The sequence below is a fragment of the Eucyclogobius newberryi genome, unplaced genomic scaffold (genome assembly GCF_026437365.1).
Source record: "Eucyclogobius newberryi isolate DKJ021-1_F unplaced genomic scaffold, fEucNew1.0.hap1 SCAF_18, whole genome shotgun sequence".
Taxonomy (NCBI): Eukaryota; Metazoa; Chordata; class Actinopteri; order Gobiiformes; family Gobiidae; genus Eucyclogobius; species Eucyclogobius newberryi.
This window is the reverse complement of record NW_027315812.1, coordinates 34,148,018-34,174,193: the sequence shown is the minus strand read 5'-3', so window position 1 is coordinate 34,174,193 and position 26,176 is coordinate 34,148,018. Positions and strand designations below refer to the sequence as shown.

General features: G+C 47.8%; 1 protein-coding gene across 1 annotated transcript in view; it reads right to left on the bottom strand.

The window, feature by feature from the left end:
* LOC140364850 (supervillin-like) overlaps positions 1–26,176 on the bottom strand; it is a 230,059-nt gene that overhangs the window by 72,992 nt on the left and 130,891 nt on the right. The window contains 4 exon segments of the mRNA XM_072451235.1: positions 5,566–5,711; positions 10,206–10,353; positions 20,622–20,758; positions 21,716–21,871. Of these exon segments, the coding sequence (XP_072307336.1) occupies positions 5,566–5,711; positions 10,206–10,353; positions 20,622–20,758; positions 21,716–21,871 (587 nt within the window).

Genomic DNA, 26,176 nt, shown 5'->3' with positions numbered 1-26,176 from the left:
TTAGAAGGATCATTTGGCCCCTCCCACACAGAAGAATCTCTAAAAGCAGAAAAAGCTGCTCCTGTCCAATCAGCAGCTCCGTGTGAGGCACAAACCAGAGACTGTTCACATCTAATAGAAGTCAACTAAAGTAACACACTGTAGCCATGGTAACACACTGTCACAGCTGTAGCCATGGTAACACACTGTCACAGCAGTAGAGCCCTCACTCCCAGCTTCTCTCAGCTCTGATGATTTCCTCCTTTAACAATAAAACAAAAACAATTAGAGATAAATGAGATACAATGACTCCCACTTTTCGCCCTGAACAAGCCCAAACTGTAAAACTAGTGTCACATATAAATCCATCAGTGACTTTAGAAATGTTCAGCTGTTGATCAAGAGAGAGAACTTCAGCCCTTATGTCCTCTAAAAGCTCAACTTGTGTCCTAGACCCCATTCCAAGCTCCTCAAAGACATTCTCCCCCTAATTATAGACCCTATTCTGAATATAATAAATACTTCAGTAGAAAGTGTTTATGTTCCACGTCCTTCAAACATGACGTCATTAAACCTCTTCTGAAAAAGACTCATCTAGATCCCGACCTATTGGCAAACTACAGACCTAATAAATCTTCCCTTTGTCACTAAAATCCTTGAAAACGTAGTTAAACAGCTTTGTCGCCACCTGCAGGACAATAATTTATGTGAAGTTTATGTGAACCCACAAGCCAGAGAAAATGAGTAAAAAACAAAAGTCTCAATACCAGGAGTCTGGGTTTTAAAAGACGGGTTTGTCGCTACAGGTGAGACTCGCGCACCGAGTCCGCTCTACATAATATGTGGGGTAAAGCTAACAAGACAATGAAACCTTCGAAACTGCGGCAGCAAGTGGATCGAGGGATATATGACATGTTCAGGGATATAGCAGGGACTTTGGAGGACATGTCTCCTGGGCATTGTTCCAGCTGCTACGTGATCACCTGTTTTTGCTTTTACAAGATTTTGAGCGCTACTTCCCACGCGCTAAAGATCCGGGATCTGCACATGAATGGATCCGCGACCCATTTGGGAGCTTTGAGGTATTCCCAATACGACTCAGCTAACTGTGTTGACGTTTGTTGTGGATTGTTGGTGGCGGCATAAGCGCACCCTCTCCCACAGTCTCATTACGTTTTCTTATCACAGCTGTGCTATTGCAGTCATTTTGTTTTCTTCCTGGTTGGTGAAGGCAGCGTACGCGCACCCTCTCCCATCATTTCAGGTACGTTTTGCAGTCTTTGACAGGCTGTAACTATTGCTACGGTGTTAGCGGTTGTTTGGTTTCGTGTTTCAGGCCTTTTTTATAAGCTTTGCTGTTATTGGTACTGAACATTTAGTTTTTTTTCTCTCTGGGGTTTTAGGGCAGCTTTTTTGCACCCCCTCCCTTAGTGTACCGAGTATACACTGTTAACTTTACTGTTCTGGTAAAGCCATGGCTGGGTTTGCCCTAATTGGTGACTCAGCGTTCGTGCCTCCGCTCCCGGTTTTGGCTTCTATACCGGCTTGATACTGCCTGTAATTAACGGGCGTTTCATTACTGCATCGGCCCTAGCTGGTGACGGCAGCGTTGGCGCACCTGCTCCTGGTTCTGGCCTCAGTACAGGCTGAATTCGGCCTGTCTTTATCAGGTGGTTGCATCGGTCAGTAGATTCTGTCCTCGCCTCTCCCCCATCTTTGGTTATTACTGTTAGCTGGTGAGTTGGTTTCGTGACCTGCCTCTCACTATCATGCCAGATCACGGATGACTCTCATTCATGCGTGAACTGTGGGTCGGCACTTCATGTTGATGGTCATGACCCCTGTCCAGCGTGCTTTGGCCCCGACCACCTGAGGGAGGCGCTTTCGGATGACCCTTGTATGAACTGTTATAGTGTCAAGGATGGCACAGTTGTCCTTGGTGGGTGACAACGACCTCCCGCCCTCGGGGCTAGCGCCCCCTCCCAGATGCAAAGCAAAGCGCCTGTCTGAGCCCTCAGGCACTGGTGGTCCTGCTAAAACGAAGGCCAAGGACCGAGGACTTACATCCAGAGTGGAACAGTTATCTGCTGAATTAGAAGCGATGAAGTCCATGTTGCTCATGCTCATCACATGGAGTCCTCTGCTTCTGAGGCTGGATTTTCTTCCCGATCCATGCCTGCTCTTGCTAAGGAAGAGGATGTTCTCTCCAAGGCAGCATCTGCCTCTCATTTTAGAGACGAGGAGGGGGCACCATCCTTCCATGTTTCAGGGGATGGTTCAAATGATTCTGCTCAAAGTTTTGTTAGTGGCTCAGTCGATAGCCCCATGCAGGATGTCCTAGGCAAAGCCCTAGGGCTTCTTCAGGTGGAGATTCCGCAGCCTGGCACTGCCAGTGCTTTTTTCAGGCGAGGACGAGCTCCAATGCCTTTTGTCGTGCCTCCTTCCATGGAATATCTTAAAGAGATGCATGCCTGCTGGAGAGATCCGAGTGCTTTTTCGAGGCTCTCGTCTGACGGAAGGGCTTTGGCCGCAATGCATAATCCATCTGCAGCCGGTCTGGATCGCATGCCTGCTGACGAACCTGCTATTGCTTCTCTCATCGTCTCATCTGAGTAAGCCTTACGCCAGGATGTTAGATGTCCTCGGTCTCAATATTGGCTGGTCGCTTAGGCAATTCACTTAGTCGCTTAGCAATGCCGCTGACCCTGCTGCTAATATGTTTTGTGACACAGCGCTACAGGCTTTTGCGCTTATGATGAGGGAACTTGGCAGAGTTGTCTTTCCTTGTTCAAGCCCGTCGGCAGATTTGGCTCGCTCAGTCTCCCCTCACTGAGGCGTGCCGTAGGACCCTCCGCAGTGTACCTGTGCAGCCGGGAGAGTTGTTTGGCTCCGCTGCCGTGGAAGCATTGGAACAGACTGCTCTCGCTTGACAGACCAGGCAGCAACTTTCTGGCCTCAACAGAGGTCCGAGAGGCGCCAGACTGGTGGCCCCAGTTTTCGGCCACCTTCACGAAGTTGGTCTGGTGGGGTGCACTACCCTCCAGATGGACCACGCCAACTGGGACACCAGCCAAGATTTTTAGGTGCTGGCCGTCGCCACCTTAGGGCTCAGAGGGGCCCGGAATTGAAACATTCAGGCCGGCTGGCGGATATTTTTTCCCCATCAGCAGCTGAGCTACTGGGCTTCTCATGCATCGGACCCATGGGTGGTTGCCACGTTGCCACCGGGCACTTTTGCCAGATTCTACAAAGTCAATATGGTTACTCCATATCCTCTTGGTTTGGTTGTTCAGGAATCCTCGGGTTCTTTTCAGTGCTTGGGATTCTTTGTGACATAGCTGGTCATTCAGTGCTTCAGCACTGTCCTTCTGGCGGCCTGTATGGATGAAATAGAACGAAAGTTACATATGTAACTACAGTTCAATGAATCCTGGATGACCGCCAGAGGTGCTCTGTCACTCCAAATCCTTGCATTTTGGCGAGAAGATTCTGAGAACGGAGCGACGGATGACGGGGGAATATATTACTTCCGGGACGCCATCCAGGATCACAGTTGTGACTCTATTGGTATTACTACTCGATCTGCGCCTGTGCGAAGGGAACATTCGGGCAATACTAACCCCTTTAAGTAGATAAATGAAAGATAGAGGTTATATAATACTGTGGAACCTTCCAGGCAAAGCAAGAACACGTTTATGAGAAAATCAGGTGAAGGACTAGAAAACTTCCAAACTGGAGTTTTAAACACCAAACTGCCTCATTTCCCCTGAGGAGCCTAATGTTCTGTGGCCTACAGCCTACTCTGAGAGCCACTGCTTCAAACCAACTGTAACATATGCAGAGTACAGCTTCAATAGGCCTCGTATTTGAGGGCTGTGGCCCGGTCCAATCATATAACTGCAATGAGACAGTCCATGTTTGTGCTCTGAGCTTGAGACCCGCACGGGACGGTCTTTAAATAAACTAAATTGAATTTAACAAATCCCACTAAAACTGTTCAGAGGGAGAATTGTATGACACTTAAAGCTCATTTACAGACTGTGCTGCGGCCACGCCTCTTGCATCGCGGCCACGCCTCTCACATCGCGGCCACGCCTCTCACATCGCGGCCACGCCTCTCACATCGCACTTGGCCGCATTCAGAAAGTTTCACCAGCGTTGTTCTACTCACATGGTCCAAGTGTCCTGTGATAAAGCATCCACGTGACGCAGAGCTCTCCTCCTCTCGTCTCCACCTGCTCTGTCCTCTGTTACAGCGAGTGGTCACACGCTCTCACGCACACACTGCCCTGTATCACCACTCGACAGCGGCCGCTGCTCTCTGGGACAGGGGCGTTATCGCTTGCAAATGCAGCATTTGACCCACAGGAAATCCCGTCCACCACAGGTCGCTAGCCAGGGCCGACACAGCAAAGGCAGGGGGTCTATAGGGGTCCGTCGCCGCTGCTCGCCTCCTCTACAGCTCCCAAGCTCCTGTGTTATGGAATCAGCTCCCGACCCATGTTAAATATGCTGACACAGTCTCTTCATTTAAGTCCAGGCTTAAAACGTTCCTCTTTGAAATCGCTTATGGTCAGACTAGTTAGGAACAGAAATATAAACCCACAGCTTTAGCTACGCTGCCCTAGCAGCAACTCTGGGGGAAGAATGACAGCTTGAGCACTATTCTCTGATAAAGACTACTTTTCCATTTTAAAACATACTTAATTTCACCTGTGTCTGTTCATTGCTGTTCACATGTTTTTCTCCTTCTTGCATTCCATTACTTTTTCCCAAAGAGGTTTGGTATTTTTCCGTTACTGTGAAGGAGGGTCTAAGGGACCCTTTGCTAATATCCATTTTTCACTGTTACACTTCGAGGCAATCGCTGTTGTGATTTTGGTCCTTAAAAATAAATTGAATTAAATAATTGGCCTCAACATGTCATGTGCAGTACTGTAATATAATAATCTCTAGTGCAATCCTTACTAAAGTCATTATACATTATTTTATTATCTGTCCACATGCTGCACTGTTCTCAACATGGTCTTAACCAGTTACTGTACATATGTTTGTCAGTTTTTTTTGGGCTATTTTCAGATTTTTTTGTACAATTTTACGTCTACTCTTGAAGAAGTTATTTATCTTGCGTTTTATTTAATCTTCATATTCTCCACAGTCTATCTACAAAGGGAAGCACATCAGCCTGTCCGTCCGAGGAAGTAGGATCTCTGTCACTTTTCTCCCACAGGGTTTTGCAGTTATTCCTTGCAGAAAAGGAGGGTCTAAGGTTTTTGTGCTGTTGTGATTTGAAAATTAAAATTGTTCTCCGGCAGTTTTTGATTTGTACATTGTAACAGTTCTATTATGGTAACAAGTTCTTACCATATTTTCTCTTTTTAATGTGTAAAATAACAATTTAATGTACACAAAGCCCAAAATATCCGAATGCAATTGATTTTTCAACTAAACAGATGTAGTTTAGTATGTCAGTAAGTGTATAACTCCAAAATATACAGTATGTTATTCAAAAATATCGTCATGCAGCATCAATACGGCGCAACAATAATTTGAGTCCAACAGCGTGGGATTTTCCCCTGGTCTGACCTCTTTCGGGTGGAGCAGGGAGCAGCGTGGCATCTTGGCCCAGAAGTCGTCATCTGGTACTAACTTGTCCTCCGTAAGCCTGTAGATACAGTTGGTCTCCACTATGGCCCCCTCGTATAGCTCGTCCTCATCTGGAGTGCCTGCCCCTGACAACACAAGGTCAAAGGTCAACACAGGAGCCACTGTTCTAATGAGGCCGAAAACACAGTGGAGTCAACAATAAGAATACTAATGTAAGGAAAGCTACCGGGGTTAAAAAAAGATTCAGTTGTAGTCACCTGGAAAAGGTTTTAGAAAAACAAGATGTTTCCACTCATCCAAGAGTCATTCTCAATCTACAGATTAGGTCTGAGAGCTCAAGTACTCATCCTATTCTGCATAAGCCCTGGCCACCAAGCAGAAGCTCCTGATAACAGCCCGTCCTGGTTACAGTTTCACCTGAAACTAATCCTGGTGGTGATGTGGTGTCCCTGTTCACCTGCATCCCGACCTCTGAGGCAGCGGTAAAGAAGAGGACACCACTTTACAGGATAGAACAAAACTAACACCTGAACACATCTGGACCTGAACATCAGGTTTACAAGAGAAGACCCTAAGGAGAACCGCTTGGACTTTCTAGATCGTTCCACTATCAGAGGAGAGGACAGGAAGTTCCAAATGGAAGTATAAAGGAAACGTACACACAGGGATCAGAACCTGCTCTTTAGCTCTAACCACCCACAGCACAAGCTGGAGTGATCAGGACATTACAACACAGAGCACTAGAGGTGCCCACCAGCTCAGAGGGCAAGAGGAAAGAGGAACAACGTGTCTGGAATGTTCCCTCAGCCTGTGGGTAGTTCAAAGAGCCAGAAAGCAGGACAAAAGGGATAAAGAACCATGAAGGGATGGACTCTATCCCTTATGTCTCAGAAAACCCGTTATTTTTATTTTTCTCAATTAAAATAAAATATTAAACATAAAACACAAAACAAACAGAACACGACCAGAGATCAATTTTACAGTAATGCAAATAGAAATCAACTAAACAACAACAAAAAAACATAATCATGGCACAGCTAAATTCAAATTCAATTGTGTCTCAGGCTCTTTGTCAGTGAAATCTCTCTGACTCTTGAGCCAATTAGTTTGCCAGGTCCAATTAAAGGAAAAAATACTTAAGAACGATGTTCCACATTATTAAGCAGAAAAGCATTTTCAAGCAATATGGGAAGAGAGAGTGTGAAATAGATGAATCCCTTGAACAAGGTATGAAACCTTAGACATTTCATGAAAACGTAAGTGTGATCATCGTTCTATTAAGAGATTTGTAGCCGATTCAGAGCACACGGACTCCAGCAGATAAAGGCACATTATCCCATGTATTTGTCTGACAGACAAATCCCATGTGTTGCACACGTGCAGGGAGAGGAAGAAGCTGGACAAAGCTCCGTCCTGGGCTGTCCTCTGGACTCGGTGCAGGAGGTGGGGGACAGGAGGGTCCTGGCTAAACTCACATCTATGCTGGACCATGAGTGTCGCCCCCTGCAGGACACTCTGTCCCCTGCAGGACACTCTGTCCCTTGCAGGACACTCTGTCCCCTGCAGGACACTCTGGAGAGCAGCTTCAGTGACTGATCCACCCTCTGTGTGAAGGAGACGTTTCACAGTCTGTCCTTCTGCTGCTCTCAGACTTTATAACAGACACTGTCACGTTCATGTGCAAATAACTGATGTAAATAGAGTGTTTATTTGACCGTTATTATTAGTATTATTTTGTCTTATGCTAGCGGTTTTATTTTTTGCTAGCTATTTTATCTTTATTTTCACCCTCCATTCCTTAGGCTGAGCAAAATAATATGTGTGCTTGCCGTAACCCGACCGACCCGGTATAAAACTACCCGAATCAAAACCTTTAATTTTTCAATTATTTCGCCGACTCACCGACCGGTCTTTCCTAACCGTCGTGTCGAATATTTTTATCACGCTGGTAAACCTGTCTCACATCCCTAAAGGACTGAAAACGCACTGCGCAATGTATGTGCATTTGCATTTTCGGTCCTCCACATGCTTTCTGTAACCAGAACGCTTGCAGATATTATATTGCATTTACAAGTTGGTTTGCCTCTGTCGGCGCCACTGAAGTGGCCATAGTACATGTAACTCTCTATCACGGTGTGACTTGATTTAAATTTGACTAACACAATGCATTCTGGGATTGAAACCTGCCCAGCAGCGTCATCACAATGAAAACATGGCGGCGCCCGTGTCCCCCACATGTTTCCCCCGCTCGCCTTCACTACCAAAATAAAGAACGACGTACAAAAGGTCGAATGAAATATCTTAAAATCGTGAAGTCGTGAACTGTTGAAGCCTGACCCCTGGGCTGTTGAAGCCTGACCCCTGGACTGTTGAAGCCTGACCCCTGGTGGTCACTCCGACTCAAAAAATGGCAAAATTTGGATCTTTTTTTGTTGCCTTCAAAGTAAAAAAAAATAAGAATTTCCCCACCGACCAACTTGAAAAATGTTGGCTCGGGTTACAGCGAACAGACTTTATTTGGTGCAGCCTGATTAAGAAATGAGGTTCTGTCTATAGGAGTTTTTGTTTATAAGAGTTTTTGTTTATTTGAGTTCTTCTATTAAGAGTGTTTTTTAAACTTAAGTTATCTGTCCTTTTCCTCTGTATCTACTTGCGTTGCAACACCAAAATTTCCCCATGTGTGGATAATAAAGGCATATCTTATCTTATCTTAATTGTTTAAAAAAATACAATATAAAATGTTTCCTTACTTTTTTCTGATAATTGTGAATAATTGTAAAATCGTGATATTTCTCCTCATGATAATCGTGACTAAAATGAATATTGTGACACGAAACAAAAGTCCCAAAAGCTAATAAGACGAGGAAATATGAAGAAGTGTATGAACTTGTCTTCACTGTGACTGAGGTGGAGACGAGGAGAGACCACCGCGTGAGACGAGGAGAGACCACCGCGTGAGACGAGGAGAGACCACCGCGTGAGACGAGGAGAGACCACCGCGTGAGACGAGGAGACCACCGCGTGAGACGAGGAGAGACCACCGCGTGAGACGAGGAAAGACCACCGCGTGAGACGAGGAGAGACCACCGCGTGAGACGAGGAGAGACCACCGCGTGAGACGAGGAGAGACCACCGCGTGAGATGAGGAAAGACCAACGCGTGAGATGAGGAAAGACCACCGCGTGAGAGAGACGAGGAAAGACCACCGCGTGAGACGAGGAAAGACCACCGCGTGAGACGAGGAGAGACCACCGCGTGAGACGAGGAAAGACCACCGCGTGAGACGAGGAGAGACCACCGCGTGAGACGAGGAGAGACCACCACGTGAGACGAGGAGAGACCACCGCGTGAGATGAGGAAAGACCAACGCGTGAGATGAGGAAAGACCACCGCGTGAGAGAGACGAGGAAAGACCACCGCGTGAGACGAGGAAAGACCACCGCGTGAGACGAGGAGACCACCGCGTGAGACGAGGAGAGACCACCGCGTGAGACGAGGAGAGACCACCGCGTGAGACGAGGAGAGACCACCGCGTGAGATGAGGAAAGACCAACGCGTGAGATGAGGAAAGACCACCGCGTGAGAGAGACGAGGAAAGACCACCGCGTGAGACGAGGAAAGACCACCGCGTGAGATGAGGAAAGACCACCTCGTGAGATGAGGAAAGACCACCGCGTGAGACGAGGAGAGACCACCGCGTGAGAGAGACGAGGAAAGACCACCGCGTGAGACGAGGAGAGACCACCGCGTGAGACGAGGAAAGACCACCGCGTGAGACGAGGAAAGACCACCGCGTGAGACGAGGAGAGACCACCGCGTGAGACGAGGAAAGACCACCGCGTGAGACGAGGAAAGACCACCGCGTGAGACGAGGAGAGACCACCGCGTGAGACGAGGAGAGACCACCACGTGAGACGAGGAAAGACCACCGTGTGAGATGAGGAAAGACCACCGCGTGAGACGAGGAGAGACCACCGCGTGAGACGAGGAGAGACCACCACGTGAGACGAGGAAAGACCACCGTGTGAGATGAGGAGAGACCACCGCGTGAGACGAGGAGAGACCACTGTGTCTTTAATGTTGGCAGCGACAGCATGAAGACAACTAAATAACACATCAATAAAACACTTGTGACTGATTCAGAATTCGCCATGACAGGGACCAAATGATTGGTACCTGTCATGTTGACAGGGACATACACATAATGATTTCAAGGCTTGTGGACGCACTACGCTCCCCTCCCCCGCCGCCCAATAACTCAGACATATAAAGTATGTGTAAAGGAGCGTTCACAGCTCATCGTCAAAACAGACATTCAAAGTCAATGTGGACGAGCGTCCAGGGCGTCCATGGGGTCCATGGGGTCCAGGGAGCGTCCAGGGGGTCAGAGCCGTGTGAATCCTGCGCTTTGAGCATCGGCCACTCTGGACGTGCCTCTTAGGGATCCAGATAGTACGCTCCAGGGACATATGGCTCTGTCACATTCCTCAGGTTTCCATCGATTCCACTGCTGGAGTTTTATGTCCCAGATACAGTGACAAATCTACTGTCCCATTACTAAGGATTTCCTTTTACATTGACAATGTTTGAAGTGATTTGCATGTAGCAGAGCTCCTCACCCTGGTATGGCCCCTGTCCTCCCAGAGTCCTCCAGAACTCTTTGGCTGAGGGCCCATGTCCCCCAGAGGCCTCCTCCATCACCTGCACATGACTCGCTCTGCAGCCCAAGTCTCGCTTACTCTGGATGAAATTGGCCAACTCAGATGCCTACAAAAGACAAAAGAAATACAAATAGTTAATGTTCGCATAAGTAACAATAAAAATAACCAATATCATTTGGTCTGAACCAAAATCATGCAGTTTTTAAAAAAATAAAATGCTAATTTGAAATATATATCTCATGCACAACACCTAAACATGAATAATATATTTTTTTTAATGTGATATCTTATATATTCAGAAACATTTGAACTTTATTCACTTTGAAGATTTCAGTCAGAGAGTTATTTGTTTGGTTTCTTGATTATAACTACTTATTTGTAAAAAAACTACAAAAGTTCCATTTTTCCAAGTCAAAGGATTCCCTCAATTTAAAGCTTCTCATGTGATTCTCTTTTACATCTGGTGAAAAACCTTTTGACCTTTTGTCCTCCAGACCTTGAGTCTCAGCTCAGTTCTATTTGTACAAAACCTTTGGTCATAAAAATTTACTCTGATCAGCTCCTTCCATGTTGTAAGAACAGATTTGACCCAGGGATTCTTCACTTCCTCCTCATGACTCAAGCGTCTGTCATCTGCATTAAGACCTGTACAGGAACCCCCGGCACCACATGACTCTCAGTATAAAACTACAGACCTATTTCAAATCTTCCCTTCGTCTCTAAAATCCTTGAAAAAGTTGTAGTAAAACAGCTTTGTCGCCACCTGCAGGACAATAACTTATTTGAAGTTTTCCAGTCAGGGTTCAGAGCCCACCACAGCACTGAAACTGCACTAGTTAAAGTCACAAATGATTTGTTATTAGCCGCTGACGATGGACTGGTCTCAATCCTGGTTCTGTTGGACCTCAGCGCAGCGTTTGACACCATCGACCACAACATTCTACTGCAGAGGTTAGAATGTGATGTAGGTGTTGGAGGAACAGCCCTCAGCTGGTTTAAATCCTATCTATCTGATAGGTTCCAATTTGTTAATGTAAACCAGAGCTCCTCACCAAGCTCTAAAGTAATTTACGGTGTGCCACAGGGTTCGGTACTCGGTCCAATTCTGTTTACTCTTTATATGCTACCATTAGGCAACATTATCAGAAAGCATGACATTAACTTCCACTGCTATGCAGACGACACTCAGCTGTATTTATCAATGAAACCTGATCAGAGCGATCAAGTAGACAGACTTAGTACTTGTGTGAAGGAGATAAAAACCTGGATGACACTAAACTACCTGCTTCTTAACCCTGAAAAAACCGAGGTCATTGTGCTTGGCCCTAAGCATCTACGAGACGCTCTATCTGAGCAGATAGTCACACTGGACAATGTCAGTGTAGCCTCCAGTTCTACTGTAAGAAACCTTGGAGTCTTATTTGACCAGGAGCTCTCATTTAAAGCTCATATAAATCAAGCTTGTAAAACAGCCTATTTCCATTTGCACAACAAGAGCCAAAATCAGAAGAATCCTGCCTAAAAGTGATGCCGAAAAACTTATCCATGCATTTGTAACGACTAGATTAGACTACTGTAACTCCCTGCTCGCAGCGTGTCCTAAAAGCTCCATAAAAAGCTTTCAACTGGTTCAAAATGCAGCAGCAAGATTACTAACAGGAACAAAAAGAAGAGAGCACATTACGCCAGTGCTGAAGTCTCTTCACTGGCTCCCCGTCGAGTCCAGAATCAAATTCAAAATTCTACTCTTGACCTACAAAGCCATAAATGACATGGCCCCATCCTACCTCAAAGATGCTATAGAACCATATCATCCAAACAGAGCTCTTCGCTCTCAGAATGCCGGCCTTCTGGTGGTGCCAAGAGTCTCTAAAAGTACTGTAGGAGGTAGAGCGTTTAGCTACCAAGCCCCTGTGTTATGGAATCAGCTCCCGACCCATGTTAAATATGCTGACACAGTCTCTTCATTTAAGTCCAGGCTTAAAACGTTCCTCTTCGAAATCGCTTATGGTCAGAGTAGTTAGGAACAGAAAGATAAACCCACAGCTTCAGCTACGCTGCCCTAGGAGTAACTGTGCTGGGGGAAGTATGACAGCTTGAGCACTATCCTCTTCTTCTGACTACTTATGCTATCAAACAATATTTATTTTTTAATTCCACTTGCAAACTGTTCACCGCCTTCTTTTTCTTTCTCTCACTCCTGAGGACCTGTGGACCCAGATGTCCCTCTCCTGGTGAAGTGGTCCCTGCCCCATGTGGACGGTCCCTCATCTGCCTGAAGAGTGGCTCCAGTTCGCCTCAGTCGGTCCCTCATCTGCCTGAAGAGTGGGTCCAGCTCGCCTCCGACGGTGCCTCATCTACCTGAAGAGTGGGTCCAGCTCGCCTCCCACGGTCCCTCATCTGCCTGAGGAGTGGGTCCAGTTCGCCTCCGACGGTCCCTCATCTGCCTGAAGAGTGGGTCCTGCTCGACTCCGACGGTCCCTCATCTGCCTGAAGAGTGGGTCCAGTTCGCCTCAGTCGGTCCCTCATCTGCCTGAAGAGTGGGTCCAGCTCCAGTCTCCTCGTGTCCGTCTGTCCGTCTGTGAGAGTCGGATCTCTCCTTCACTGGAACTCCTCCAGGTTTCTACGCTTTTTTCCCAAAGAGGTTTTTTTTTTTTTTTTTTTTTTTTTTTTTTTTTTTTTTTTTTTTTTTTGTAGTTTTTCCTGGCCGAGAAGGAGAGTCTAAGGACAGAGGACCCTGGGACATTGTCCCTCGCCACCACAGACATTGTCTGACTTCATCGCCACCACAGACATTGTCTGACTTCATCGCCACCACAGACATTGTTGATTCATTTCTCCCTGTGGCCCTCAGAGGCAACTGTTGTTGTGATTTTGGGCCTTACAAAAATAAATTGATTTGATTTGATTTGATGATACAGGAACCTCAGGCACCACATGACTCTCAGTATAAGACCTGTACAGGAACCTCAGGCACCACATGACTCTCAGTATAAGACCTGTACAGGAACCCCCGGCACCACATGACTCTCAGTATAAGACCTGTACAGGAACCTCAGGCACCACATGACTCTCAGTATAAGACCTGTACAGGAACCCCCGGCACCACATGACTCTCAGTATAAGACCTGTACAGGAACCTCAGGCACCACATGACTCTCAGTATAAGACCTGTACAGGAACCCCCGGCACCACATGACTCTCAGTATAAGACCTGTACAGGAACCTCAGGCACCACATGACTCTCAGTATAAGACCTGTACAGGAACCTCAGGCACCACATGACTCTCAGTATAAGACCTGTACAGGAACCTCAGGCACCACATGACTCTCAGTATAAGACCTGTACAGGAACCCCCGGCACCACATGACTCTCAGTATAAGACCTGTACAGGAACCCCCGGCACCACATGACTCTCAGTATAAGACCTGTACAGGAACCCCCGGCACTACATTACTCTAAGTATAAGAACTGTACAGGAACCCCCGGCACCACATGACTCTCAGTATAAGACCTGTGCAGGAACCCCCGGCACCACATGACTCTTAGTATAAGACCTGTACAGGAACCCCCGGCACCACATGACTCTCAGTATAAGACCTGTACAGGAACCTCAGGCACCACATGACTCTCAGTATAAGACCTGTACAGGAACCTCAGGCACCACATGACTCTTAGTATAAGACCTGTACAGGAACCCCCGGCACCACATGACTCTCAGTATAAGACCTGTACAGGAACCTCAGGCACCACATGACTCTCAGTATAAGACCTGTACAGGAACCCCCGGCACCACATGACTCTCAGTATAAGACCTGTGCAGGAACCCCCGGCACCACATGACTCTCAGTATAAGACCTGTACAGGAACCTCAGGCACCACATGACTCTCAGTATAAGACCTGTACAGGAACCCCCGGCACCACATGACTCTCAGTATAAGACCTGTACAGGAACCCCCGGCACTACATTACTCTAAGTATAAGACCTGTACAGGAACCCCCGGCACCACATGACTCTCAGTATAAGACCTGTACAGGAACCTCAGGCACCACATGACTCTCAGTATAAGACCTGTACAGGAACCCCCGGCACCACATGACTCTCAGTATAAGACCTGTGCAGGAACCCCCGGCACCACATGACTCTCAGTATAAGACCTGTACAGGAACCTCAGGCACCACATGACTCTCAGTATAAGACCTGTACAGGAACCCCCGGCACCACATGACTCTCAGTATAAGACCTGTACAGGAACCTCAGGCACCACATGACTCTCAGTATAAGACCTGTACAGGAACCTCAGGCACCACATGACTCTCAGTATAAGACCTGTACAGGAACCTCAGGCACCACATGACTCTCAGTATAAGACCTGTACAGGAACCTCAGGCACCACATGACTCTCAGTATAAGACCTGTACAGGAACCTCAGGCACCACATGACTCTCAGTATAAGACCTGTACAGGAACCCCCGGAACAACAGGATGGGGCCATAAATGACATGGCCCCTCCCACCTCAAAGATGCTATAGAACCATCTCATCCAAACAGAGCTCTTCACTCTCTAAATTCTGGTCTTCTGGTGGTGCCAAGAGTCTCTAAAAGTACAGTAGGAGGTAGAGCTCCTGTGTTATGGAATCAGCTCCTGTTCATGTTAAAGAGGCGACACAGTCTCTTCATTTAAGACCAGGATTAAATGAACTTTTTAAAGTTATAAACCAAAGCCATGGTCCAACATTAAACTCCATTTACATCACGAGAAAAACAACGCAGCACAATTCCTCCACTGAGCATGTGCAGGAGGCTCGACTCCACTGAGCATGTGCAGGAGCCTCGACTCCACTGAGCATGTGCAGGAGGCTCGACTCCACTGAGCATGTGCAGGAGCCTCGACTCCACTGAGCATGTGCAGGAGCCTCGACTCCACTGAGCATGTGCAGGAGGCTCGACTCCACTGAGCATGTGCAGGAGGCTCGACTCCACTGAGCATGTGCAGACGCCTCGACTCCACTGAGCATGTGCAGGAGCCTCGACTCCACTGAGCATGTGCAGACGCCTCGACTCCACTGAGCATGTGCAGGAGCCTCGACTTCACTGAGCATGTGCAGGAGGCTCGACTCCACTGAGCATGTGCAGGAGCCTCGACTTCACTGAGCATGTGCAGGAGGCTCGACTCCACTGAGCATGTGCAGGAGCCTCGACTCCACTGAGCATGTGCAGGAGGCTCGACTCCACTGAGCATGTGCAGGAGGCTCGACTCCACTGAGCATGTGCAGGAGCCTCGACTCCACTGAGCATGTGCAGGAGGCTCGACTCCACTGAGCATGTGCAGGAGCCTCGACTCCACTGAGCATGTGCAGGAGGCTCGACTCCACTGAGCATGTGCAGGAGCCTCGACTCCACTGAGCATGTGCAGACGCCTCGACTCCACTGAGCATGTGCAGGAGGCTCGACTCCACTGAGCATGTGCAGGAGCCTCGACTCCACTGAGCATGTGCAGGAGGCTCGACTCCACTGAGCATGTGCAGGAGCCTCGACTCCACTGAGCATGTGCAGACGCCTCGACTCCACTGAGCATGTGCAGGAGGCTCGACTCCACTGAGCATGTGCAGGAGCCTCGACTCCACTGAGCATGTGCAGACGCCTCGACTCCACTGAGCATGTGCAGGAGGCTCGACTCCACTGAGCATGTGCAGGAGCCTCGACTCCACTGAGCATGTGCAGAAGCCTCGACTCCACTGAGCATGTGCAGAAGCCTCGACTCCACTGAGCATGTGCAGGAGCCTCGACTCCACTGAGCATGTGCAGAAGCCTCGACTGCACTGAGCATGTGCAGACGCCTCGACTCCACTGAGCATGTGCAGACGCCTCGACTCCACTGAGCATGTGCAGGAGGCTCGACTCCACTGAGCATGTGCAGGAGCCTCGACTCCACTGAGCATGTGCAGGAGGCTCGACTCCACTGAGCATGTGCAGGAGCCTCGACTCCACTGAGCATGTGCAGGAGGCTCGACTCCACTGAGCATGTGCAGGAGGCTCGACTCCACTGAGCATGTGCAGGAGCCTCGACTCCACTGAGCATGTGCAGGAGGCTCGACTCCACTGAGCATGTGCAGGAGCCTCGACTCCACTGAGCATGTGCAGAAGCCTCGACTCCACTGAGCATGTGCAGACGCCTCGACTCCACTGAGCATGTGCAGACGCCTCGACTCCACTGAGCATGTGCAGGAGGCTCGACTCCACTGAGCATGTGCAGGAGCCTCGACTCCACTGAGCATGTGCAGGAGGCTCGACTCCACTGAGCATGTGCAGGAGGCTCGACTCCACTGAGCATGTGCAGGAGGCTCGACTCCACTGAGCATGTGCAGGAGGCTCGACTCCACTGAGCATGTGCAGGAGCCTCGACTCCACTGAGCATGTGCAGGAGCCTCGACTTCACTGAGCATGTGCAGGAGGCTCGACTCCACTGAGCATGTGCAGGAGGCTCGACTCCACTGAGCATGTGCAGGAGGCTCGACTCCACTGAGCATGTGCAGGAGCCTCGACTCCACTGAGCATGTGCAGGAGCCTCGACTCCACTGAGCATGTGCAGGAGCCTCGACTCCACTGAGCATGTGCAGACGCCTCGACTCCACTGAGCATGTGCAGGAGGCTCGACTCCACTGAGCATGTGCAGGAGCCTCGACTCCACTGAGCATGTGCAGGAGGCTCGACTCCACTGAGCATGTGCAGGAGCCTCGACTCCACTGAGCATGTGCAGACGCCTCGACTCCACTGAGCATGTGCAGGAGGCTCGACTCCACTGAGCATGTGCAGGAGCCTCGACTCCACTGAGCATGTGCAGACGCCTCGACTCCACTGAGCATGTGCAGGAGGCTCGACTCCACTGAGCATGTGCAGGAGCCTCGACTCCACTGAGCATGTGCAGAAGCCTCGACTCCACTGAGCATGTGCAGAAGCCTCGACTCCACTGAGCATGTGCAGGAGCCTCGACTCCACTGAGCATGTGCAGAAGCCTCGACTCCACTGAGCATGTGCAGACGCCTCGACTCCACTGAGCATGTGCAGACGCCTCGACTCCACTGAGCATGTGCAGGAGGCTCGACTCCACTGAGCATGTGCAGGAGCCTCGACTCCACTGAGCATGTGCAGGAGGCTCGACTCCACTGAGCATGTGCAGGAGCCTCGACTCCACTGAGCATGTGCAGGAGGCTCGACTCCACTGAGCATGTGCAGGAGGCTCGACTCCACTGAGCATGTGCAGGAGCCTCGACTCCACTGAGCATGTGCAGGAGGCTCGACTCCACTGAGCATGTGCAGGAGCCTCGACTCCACTGAGCATGTGCAGAAGCCTCGACTCCACTGAGCATGTGCAGACGCCTCGACTCCACTGAGCATGTGCAGACGCCTCGACTCCACTGAGCATGTGCAGGAGGCTCGACTCCACTGAGCATGTGCAGGAGCCTCGACTCCACTGAGCATGTGCAGGAGGCTCGACTCCACTGAGCATGTGCAGGAGGCTCGACTCCACTGAGCATGTGCAGGAGGCTCGACTCCACTGAGCATGTGCAGGAGGCTCGACTCCACTGAGCATGTGCAGGAGCCTCGACTCCACTGAGCATGTGCAGGAGCCTCGACTTCACTGAGCATGTGCAGGAGGCTCGACTCCACTGAGCATGTGCAGGAGGCTCGACTCCACTGAGCATGTGCAGAAGCCTCGACTCCACTGAGCATGTGCAGGAGGCTCGACTCCACTGAGCATGTGCAGGAGGCTCGACTCCACTGAGCATGTGCAGGAGGCTCGACTCCACTGAGCATGTGCAGGAGCCTCGACTCCACTGAGCATGTGCAGGAGCCTCGACTTCACTGAGCATGTGCAGGAGGCTCGACTCCACTGAGCATGTGCAGGAGGCTCGACTCCACTGAGCATGTGCAGGAGGCTCGACTCCACTGAGCATGTGCAGGAGCCTCGACTCCACTGAGCATGTGCAGGAGCCTCGACTCCACTGAGCATGTGCAGGAGCCTCGACTCCACTGAGCATGTGCAGGAGCCTCGACTCCACTGAGCATGTGCAGGAGCCTCGACTCCACTGAGCATGTGCAGGAGCCTCGACTCCACTGAGCATGTGCAGGAGGCTCGACTCCACTGAGCATGTGCAGGAGCCTCGACTCCACTGAGCATGTGCAGGAGGCTCGACTCCACTGAGCATGTGCAGGAGGCTCGACTCCACTGAGCATGTGCAGGAGGCTCGACTCCACTGAGCATGTGCAGGACGACTCGGACACACGTCTGCTGTTGACTGTATTATAAGGACGTGAGTCCGGGGCGTCGTGAACACGCATCTGAGGAGTGTCTTCAAACGTACAGGCGTCCAACTTCTGCGTCGGGCGCGAATTTGACGCCGCGGTGTGAACGTAGCTTTAGAGGCCCCGCAGTTCGTGGCCTCGCAGTTCCTGGCCTCACAGTTCCTGGCCTCACAGTTCCTGACCTCACAGTTCCTGGCCTCACAGTTCCTGGCCTCACAGTTCCTGACCTCACAGTTCCTGGCCTCACAGTTCCTGGCCTCACAGTTCCTGGCCTCACAGTTCCTGGCCTCACAGTTCCTGGCCTCACAGTTCCTGGCCTCACAGTTCCTGGCCTCACAGTTCCTGGCCTCACAGTTCCTGGCCTCACAGTTCCTGGCCTCACAGTTCCTGGCCTCACAGTTCCTGACCTCACAGTTCTGGGTCTATGCTTGAAGTGAGTTCCGTTGCTCAGGTTGATGTGAGGTTTTATTTGGTCTGATGTGAGAAAACATCTGAATTCTCATGCAACTTATTGACAATCTTTTCATCCAAACCGTAGGAACAGGCAACACACCAAAGTCCAGATTGAGAGGGTCAGAGGTCGTCTCCCCAGAGACAGTTTGAGTTATTCAGATTCTGAAAGTGAACTTTATAAAGCTATACAATAATGTCTCATGTTCATCTGATCATATTTGAGTAAGTTTTGGTCATTTCAATGTAAACTCCTCTGAAAAACCTTTACTGAGAAAACGGGGCTCAAACATTCCTGACCTGGGCTCACAAGGTCAAAGGTCAATGTGCTCATTTGCATCTCATTGAGATAAGCCCCTCCCCTCCTCACACTGTCACACTGACTCAGAACAACCTCAGAATTAAGTCATGTTTATGACACTAATCACTAACAATCTACACAAACACAGAGTTAAGTGACATTTTATTTTCACGTTAACAAATCACATCTACCATCCAGAAGTCGGAGTTGAATTTAAAAATTTAATTTTATTTCCTTAGAGATTAGTAGAATATAGGCCCTACCACCTCTCTACATTATCTACAGAATTATAGCCATCACTTTTATTTTTTAATTTGCCCACCCTTTTATTTTAATTTAACTTTTTTATTCAGCACTTTTAATTTTTTTTATCTAGTTAATTTTATTGTATTTTTGTTTTTGTAATTTCTGAGCCTAGCCGGAGGCAAAGCGATAATAAAACCACCATAAAACACCCCCCCGCACGGCCCACGGGTCAAGAAATACAGAACCCCGGCAAAGAACATGGGAACAACTCCCAACTTAGCTCGCGGCGACAGGAAGATTTTGTGCATATCATTAACTTTAGGGAATGCAATGTATCTTGTGAATACTTAGGCCATGAGGACCGGGGGCACTTTCTTTTCATCTGAGGTATTTGGTGGATGTAGTAGTGGTAGAATCATAAGCTCTGGAGAAAGTCTGGAGAAACTAGAGTGTTTCCCGAGGAGAACACGTAGCTGCTGATGCTGCCTAAGTAAAGCCATGTGCTTTGCAGCAGCTGCAGTTCATATGCAAAATAGGTCACACCCCGAGAACGGAAAAGACCCGAAAACGACCCATCTTTAACAGCTTAATGTATACGTTTAAGACAACTGTTATCTGAAACATGGAGTGGCATCTTCGTGACTTCAACTTGCACATTCAGCAAAAAAACGCAAATCACTCTTTAAAATAAGGTAAAAGCTCTGTTCCGTCTGCGCCGACTTGTTGCGGGTTTTTCCAGCGGCGGGTCACATATATCTGAAGACCACAGATTATTGTGATTTCTCTAACTAGAAATGTGTTGTAAAACTTTAAGGGCCATATTTTGCCCCCGATCTCACTTTGGAGATGAACTCATTTCCTGACATCTTGTGATGGCGCAGCTACTGAGAAGCAGGTCGTGGAACTCTAAACATGTCAAAATATGAGGTGGAGTGAAGCAAAATGAGGGCGTGGTGTGCTGCACACCACTCACAAAGTCCTTGTTGTCCTGGACTTGGCCCAATACAGTTCTATTTGAAAACAAACAGGTCAAATTAAACATGTCTATGATGCAGAATGAGCAGGACCTTGTTCTTCTCAATGACGTTTGCGAACTCCCCCATCCACGCGAAGCAGTCGTGAGACGTGAGGAGCAGGAAGCAGTCTCCACTGTTCAGAGAGGACGCTCTGGGCTCCACCAGCCGTGTCTGCACATGTCGCCGACCTGGACACACACAGGGTCAAACAGGTTTCACAAAAGTCAGACAGAGCGTGACACATGTCAGAGGCAAGTTAGAATGTAATCAGTCCCAATGCCAGCACATCACCCTGGTATATGCCACATTTGATGGTCACTTGTGCAAGTGTCTTGCCATTGGCCTCAAGGCTGGTTTTCCACAACCTCATGGAGTTCCCTCTGAAGGCTCTTAGAGGCCCACTGATGTTCTACAACCCCAAGCATTCCATGATCCAAGTGTGTGGCATTGAGTCGGATGCTTTCTTGTAATGGATCCAGGCAGTGCTCAGGTTGGTGTGTTGGGCTCTACGGTCCCCTGCGACTGTTCTGTACCAGGAGCTGGTGTGTCGCACCTCTGGTATTTTTGCCGATGCCTTTCTGAGCAGTCTCATGTATTGATCCATGTGCCGCTTATCTTAGCCATCATTATGCCCGACAGGAGCCTCCACGTTGTGGAGGGACAGGTTATTGGCCGATAGTTGAACGGAACTGTTCCATTTGAAGGATCCTTCTGGATCAGGATTGTACGCCCTTGGGTTAGCCATTCAGAAGCTTGAATATATATATTGAAGCTTGACAAAAGAACAATTTGTGGTAAAGTCTGTAACTCGTCGGTAAATAAAGTGAAAAACTAATGCTCAACATTTTAGTATGTGTCACTAAACAATGGATTGCTCATATTTTGACATTACTCCCAGGTTAATCCCCATAAAATCACACGATGCTCCACTTGACTTTGGCCTCATTACTGAATCTACAATGTTTGAGTTTACAAACCTTTAAATGTCCTACAGCACAGTATTTACCTCCACCTGTCACACACAGCCCGAAAACAAAGGTACATTCCATTGTTCCTGTAGGAGATTCATCCACTGCCTTTCACCAAGCTTCCATCCTACTGAGTATCATGCTCAGGTCCTGTTATGTGCAGTGTGTCGTTCTGACCTTTGACCTGCAGCAGCATGAGCTTCTTGTAGGGCACAGCGCTGTTGTTGGACACATGCTCAGAGATGTTGACGCTTCGCAGGTTGACGTTACTGAAGCTTTCTGTGCTGGCTAATCCGGCCAGGGCCACGTCCGACAGACCGCTGCTCCTGTTCACTGCTGACACACGAGTTATTCATATTTATATTTATATATAGCTATATATATATATAGCTATATAGCATGCATACACCAGGTTATCCGACGGTGTGGGAATAAAGACACTTGTTTCAGTCAGATGCAAATTTGAGTTCACACTCTAATATGCGAGTGCCAGTATATGGCATGGCGGGGCGTGCGTCGGGCCCCTTACGAGTCAGATCCCACCCTCAGAGAGCAATTGTCTTAAAAACACTCTCAGCTGTTGTTGACTATAATGTCGACTATAATGTGCTTAACTAGTGTTGAAATAAACATGTGTCGGGTGAAGAGCTCAGACACTGTTGCACTGCTTATTAAAGGATTATTACGCTATATCTTAGGCTAATACCGTATATTCCAGAGTATAAGTCGCAGCCAAAAAATGCAAAATAGAGAAGAAAAAAACATATTTAAGTTGGAGTCTGAAATGCGGTTACAAGTATGAAAATAACAAATCTTACATATAAGTCGCTCCGGAGTATAAGTATATAGGTATAAATAATAAAGTATAAAGAATTAGTCGCACCCCGGCCAAAACTATGAAAAAAGGTGCGACTTAAAGTCCGGAACATGCATCTTTTGTATGATTGAATGGTGTCTTTCTATAGACAGTATGCAAGTTAATTCAAGACAATCATACAACATATAACATGGCGTACGTGAGGGCATCTGGAATGTGTTCACAGCACTTCACTTGTTACAGCGCCATTCCAAAAAAGGATTAAATGCGTTATTTGCTTAAAAATTCTACAAACAATACCCCATAATGACAATGTGAACAGAAGCACATGCACATGTAGTATTCACAGTGTTTGTCAATAGTTGACTCCTGTAACGGCCGCTCACTGGCCTCTCCAAACGAGCTGTAAAACAGCTGCAGTTCATCCAGAACGCTGCTGCTCGGGTCCTGACTAGAACCAGGAAGTACCATCACATTAGTCCTGACTAGAACCAGGAAGTACCATCACATTAGTCCTGACTAGAACCAGGAAGTACCATCACATTAGTCCTGACTAGAACCAGGAAGTACCATCACATTAGTCCTGACTAGAACCAGGAAGTACCATCACATTAGTCCTGACTAGAACCAGGAAGTACCATCACATTAGTCCTGACTAGAACCAGGAAGTACCATCACATTAGTCCTGACTAGAACCAGGAAGTACCATCACATTAGTCCTGACTAGAACCAGGAAGTACCATCACATTAGTCCTGACTAGAACCAGGAAGTACCATCACATTAGTCCTGACTAGAACCAGGAAGTACCATCACATTAGTCCTGACTAGAACCAGGAAGTACCATCACATTAGTCCTGTTCTCAAGTCTCTGCACTGCCCCCTGTGGCTCAGAGAAGAGACTTTAAAAAGGAACATGGAAGGAGCTCTTCCCAGGACCCAGGACACGCTGGAGAGACTGTCTCTTGGCTGGCCTGGGAACGCCTCGGGATCCCTCCGGAGGAGTTAGAGGAAGTGTCTGGGGAGAGGAAGTCTGGGAGTCCCTGCTCAGACTGCTGCCCCCGCAACCCGGCCCCGGATAAAGCGGAAGAAGATGGAAGGAGCTGATAAAGACATAAAAAACTAAAGATGTTCAAATGGTTTTTGACCAAATAGAACTGACCTGAGATTCAAGGTCTGGTTATTATGACCAAGAAATGAAAGTTAACCATTATAACCTCTGACAGATGTTTATCAAAGCTTATGAATCTGAACTTTAAAGGGGAATAATATCTTAATTATATAAATGCATTGCTAATCTGGACACATTACAGAATATATTAAAAGGAAACGGGAGGGAGAGAGTGGAAAAAAAGCCATCAGAAAGAAATGGATGAGGGAAAACGCCCAACGACCAAGGACTGGACTGACATCACAGGAATGAGACCAATGGAAAAAATAACATTCAAACTCAATTTGGAAAATGACAAATTTGACTGACTCTGTTGTTGGGACTCTGTGTTTATACTTTATATAGTTGATGTTTTTTTATTGGTATATTGATCTCTGCTTCTGTTCCGTTCATTTTTGTGTTTGATCTTTTTTGAAACTGTTTAAAAATCCATCACAAAGAAATTGTTGACACAAAGTAGAAAAAGCTTCAGTTGTTTCATCTGGACTCAGTTTGAAAAAGTAGACGTTTCGACTCTCATCCAAGAGTCATTGTCAATAACAGAATTTAGGTCGAGAACTCCCATATTAATACTGTTCTGTGGTAAGACCCGCCCATTGGGCGGAGCCTTCCTGAAGTAGAAAGAGTTGTTTGTTTCAACAGAAACTCCCCCTTGTATCTACCGAGCCTATTCAGAATCTTAATGGCCTATTAGAATCCTCTTGGTCTTTGTGAGACCCTGGCTCAACCACCCTGAGTACCTGATTAGCATCTAAATGTCCTGGTCCTGGTTCTCTACCTTTCCAGGGGTTCAGTATACCATTATAGATACCAGGAAGATAGAATCTGAGCCCTCCATTTCTGTTTAAAGAAGGTCTTTCTTTTTTAACAAAAATAGCTTCCTTGACTCCTCTTTCAAACCATCTTTTCTCCTGCTTAAAACCTTCACCTCACCGTCTTCAAACGAGTGATTAGAGGCTTCAAGATGGAGATGCACGGCACTCTGAGGTCCTGAACTTGTATTTCTTCTGTGCTGATAAAGCCTCTTGTGTAGAGGCTGTTTTGTCTCACCTATGTACCGTTCTTTACAGTTTTCTTCATGAGACAAAACAGCCTCTACACAAGAGGCTTTATCAGCACAGAAGAAATACAAGTTCAGGACCTCAGAGTGCCGTGCATCTCCATCTTGAAGCCTCTAATCACTCGTTTGAAGACGGTGAGGTGAAGGTTTTAAGCAGGAGAAAAGATGGTTTGAAAGAGGAGTCAAGGAAGCTATTTTTGTTAAAAAAGAAAGACCTTCTTTAAACAGAAATGGAGGGCTAAGGTTTAATCTTCCTGTTATTTATAATGAGTTACTGAACCCCTGGAAAGGTAGAGGACCAGGACCAGGACATTCAGATGCTAATCAGGTCCTCAGGGTGGTTGAGCCAGGGTCTCACAAAGACAAAGAGGATTCTAATAGGCCATTAAGATTCTGAATAGGCTCGGTAGATACAAGGGGGAGTTTCTGTTGAAACAAACAACTCTTTCTACTTCAGGAAGGCTCCTCCCAATGGGCGGGTCTTACCACAGAACAGTATTAATATCGGAGTTCTCGACCTAAATTCTGTTATTGACAATGACTCTTGGATGAGAGTCGAAACGTCTATTTTTTCAAACTGAGTCCAGATGAAACAACTGAAGCTTTTTCTACTATGGAACACGCCTGGACCAATGAGGGATTACACCGACACGTTGACACAAACCTCACTGACGTGAAGGACATGACCTGCTGAGGACATGACCTGCTGAGGACAGGACCTGCTGAGGACATGACCTGCTGAGGACATGACCTGCTGAGGACAGGACCTGCTGAGGACATGACCTGCTGAGGACATGACTTGCTGAGGACATGACCTGCTGAGGACATGACCTGCTGAGGACAGGACCTGCTGAGGACAGGACCTGCTGAGGACATGACCTGCTGAGGACATGATCTGCTGAGGACAGGACCTGCTGAGGACAGGACCTGCTGAGGACATGAAGATGGAAATGAGTCCTGTAATGAATGTGTCAGTCAAAAGGCTATGATGGTCATCATTCTTTTTAAATATTTACTTAGTTTAATAGTTGTGATTTTGTTATGAATGTAATTATTGGCTCATTGAACAGGAAACTCTTGACCCGGAAATCTTTGGTGAACTCTGGAATAGAACATATGCATAGCAGGCAATTTTATGTTCCATTCCATCAAATGTAACAATCCTCAGAAAGAACTGGATATTTGACCTCATTAACTCACCGCTGCACTCAATCGATATATTCAGTCAGAGTTTATGTACAAAAGCAGACAGCCAACATGCGGCATAAAGTCTAATGGTAATACTGGTAAATCATGTAATAAATCATGTCAGCAGTCTCTTCAAAACAACAGAAATGTATCACCATGTGACCACGACCTGAACTCACATGCCCCACGCTGATGGCTCCATCTCTTGTACTCTTCAGTTCTGTGTTTTGTATCTTCCTGAGGAGCACCTCTGCTTCTCCTGGTGTTCTGAGGAGCACCTCTGCTTCTCCTGGTGTTCTGAGGACGTGTTTTTAACCTTCCAAAAGTCACAGAAGAGTCGCTCGGAAAGAGAACCCATTTCTCAGTTTTCTCCTCCTGAGCTCCTCACAGATGTGGTGGAACCT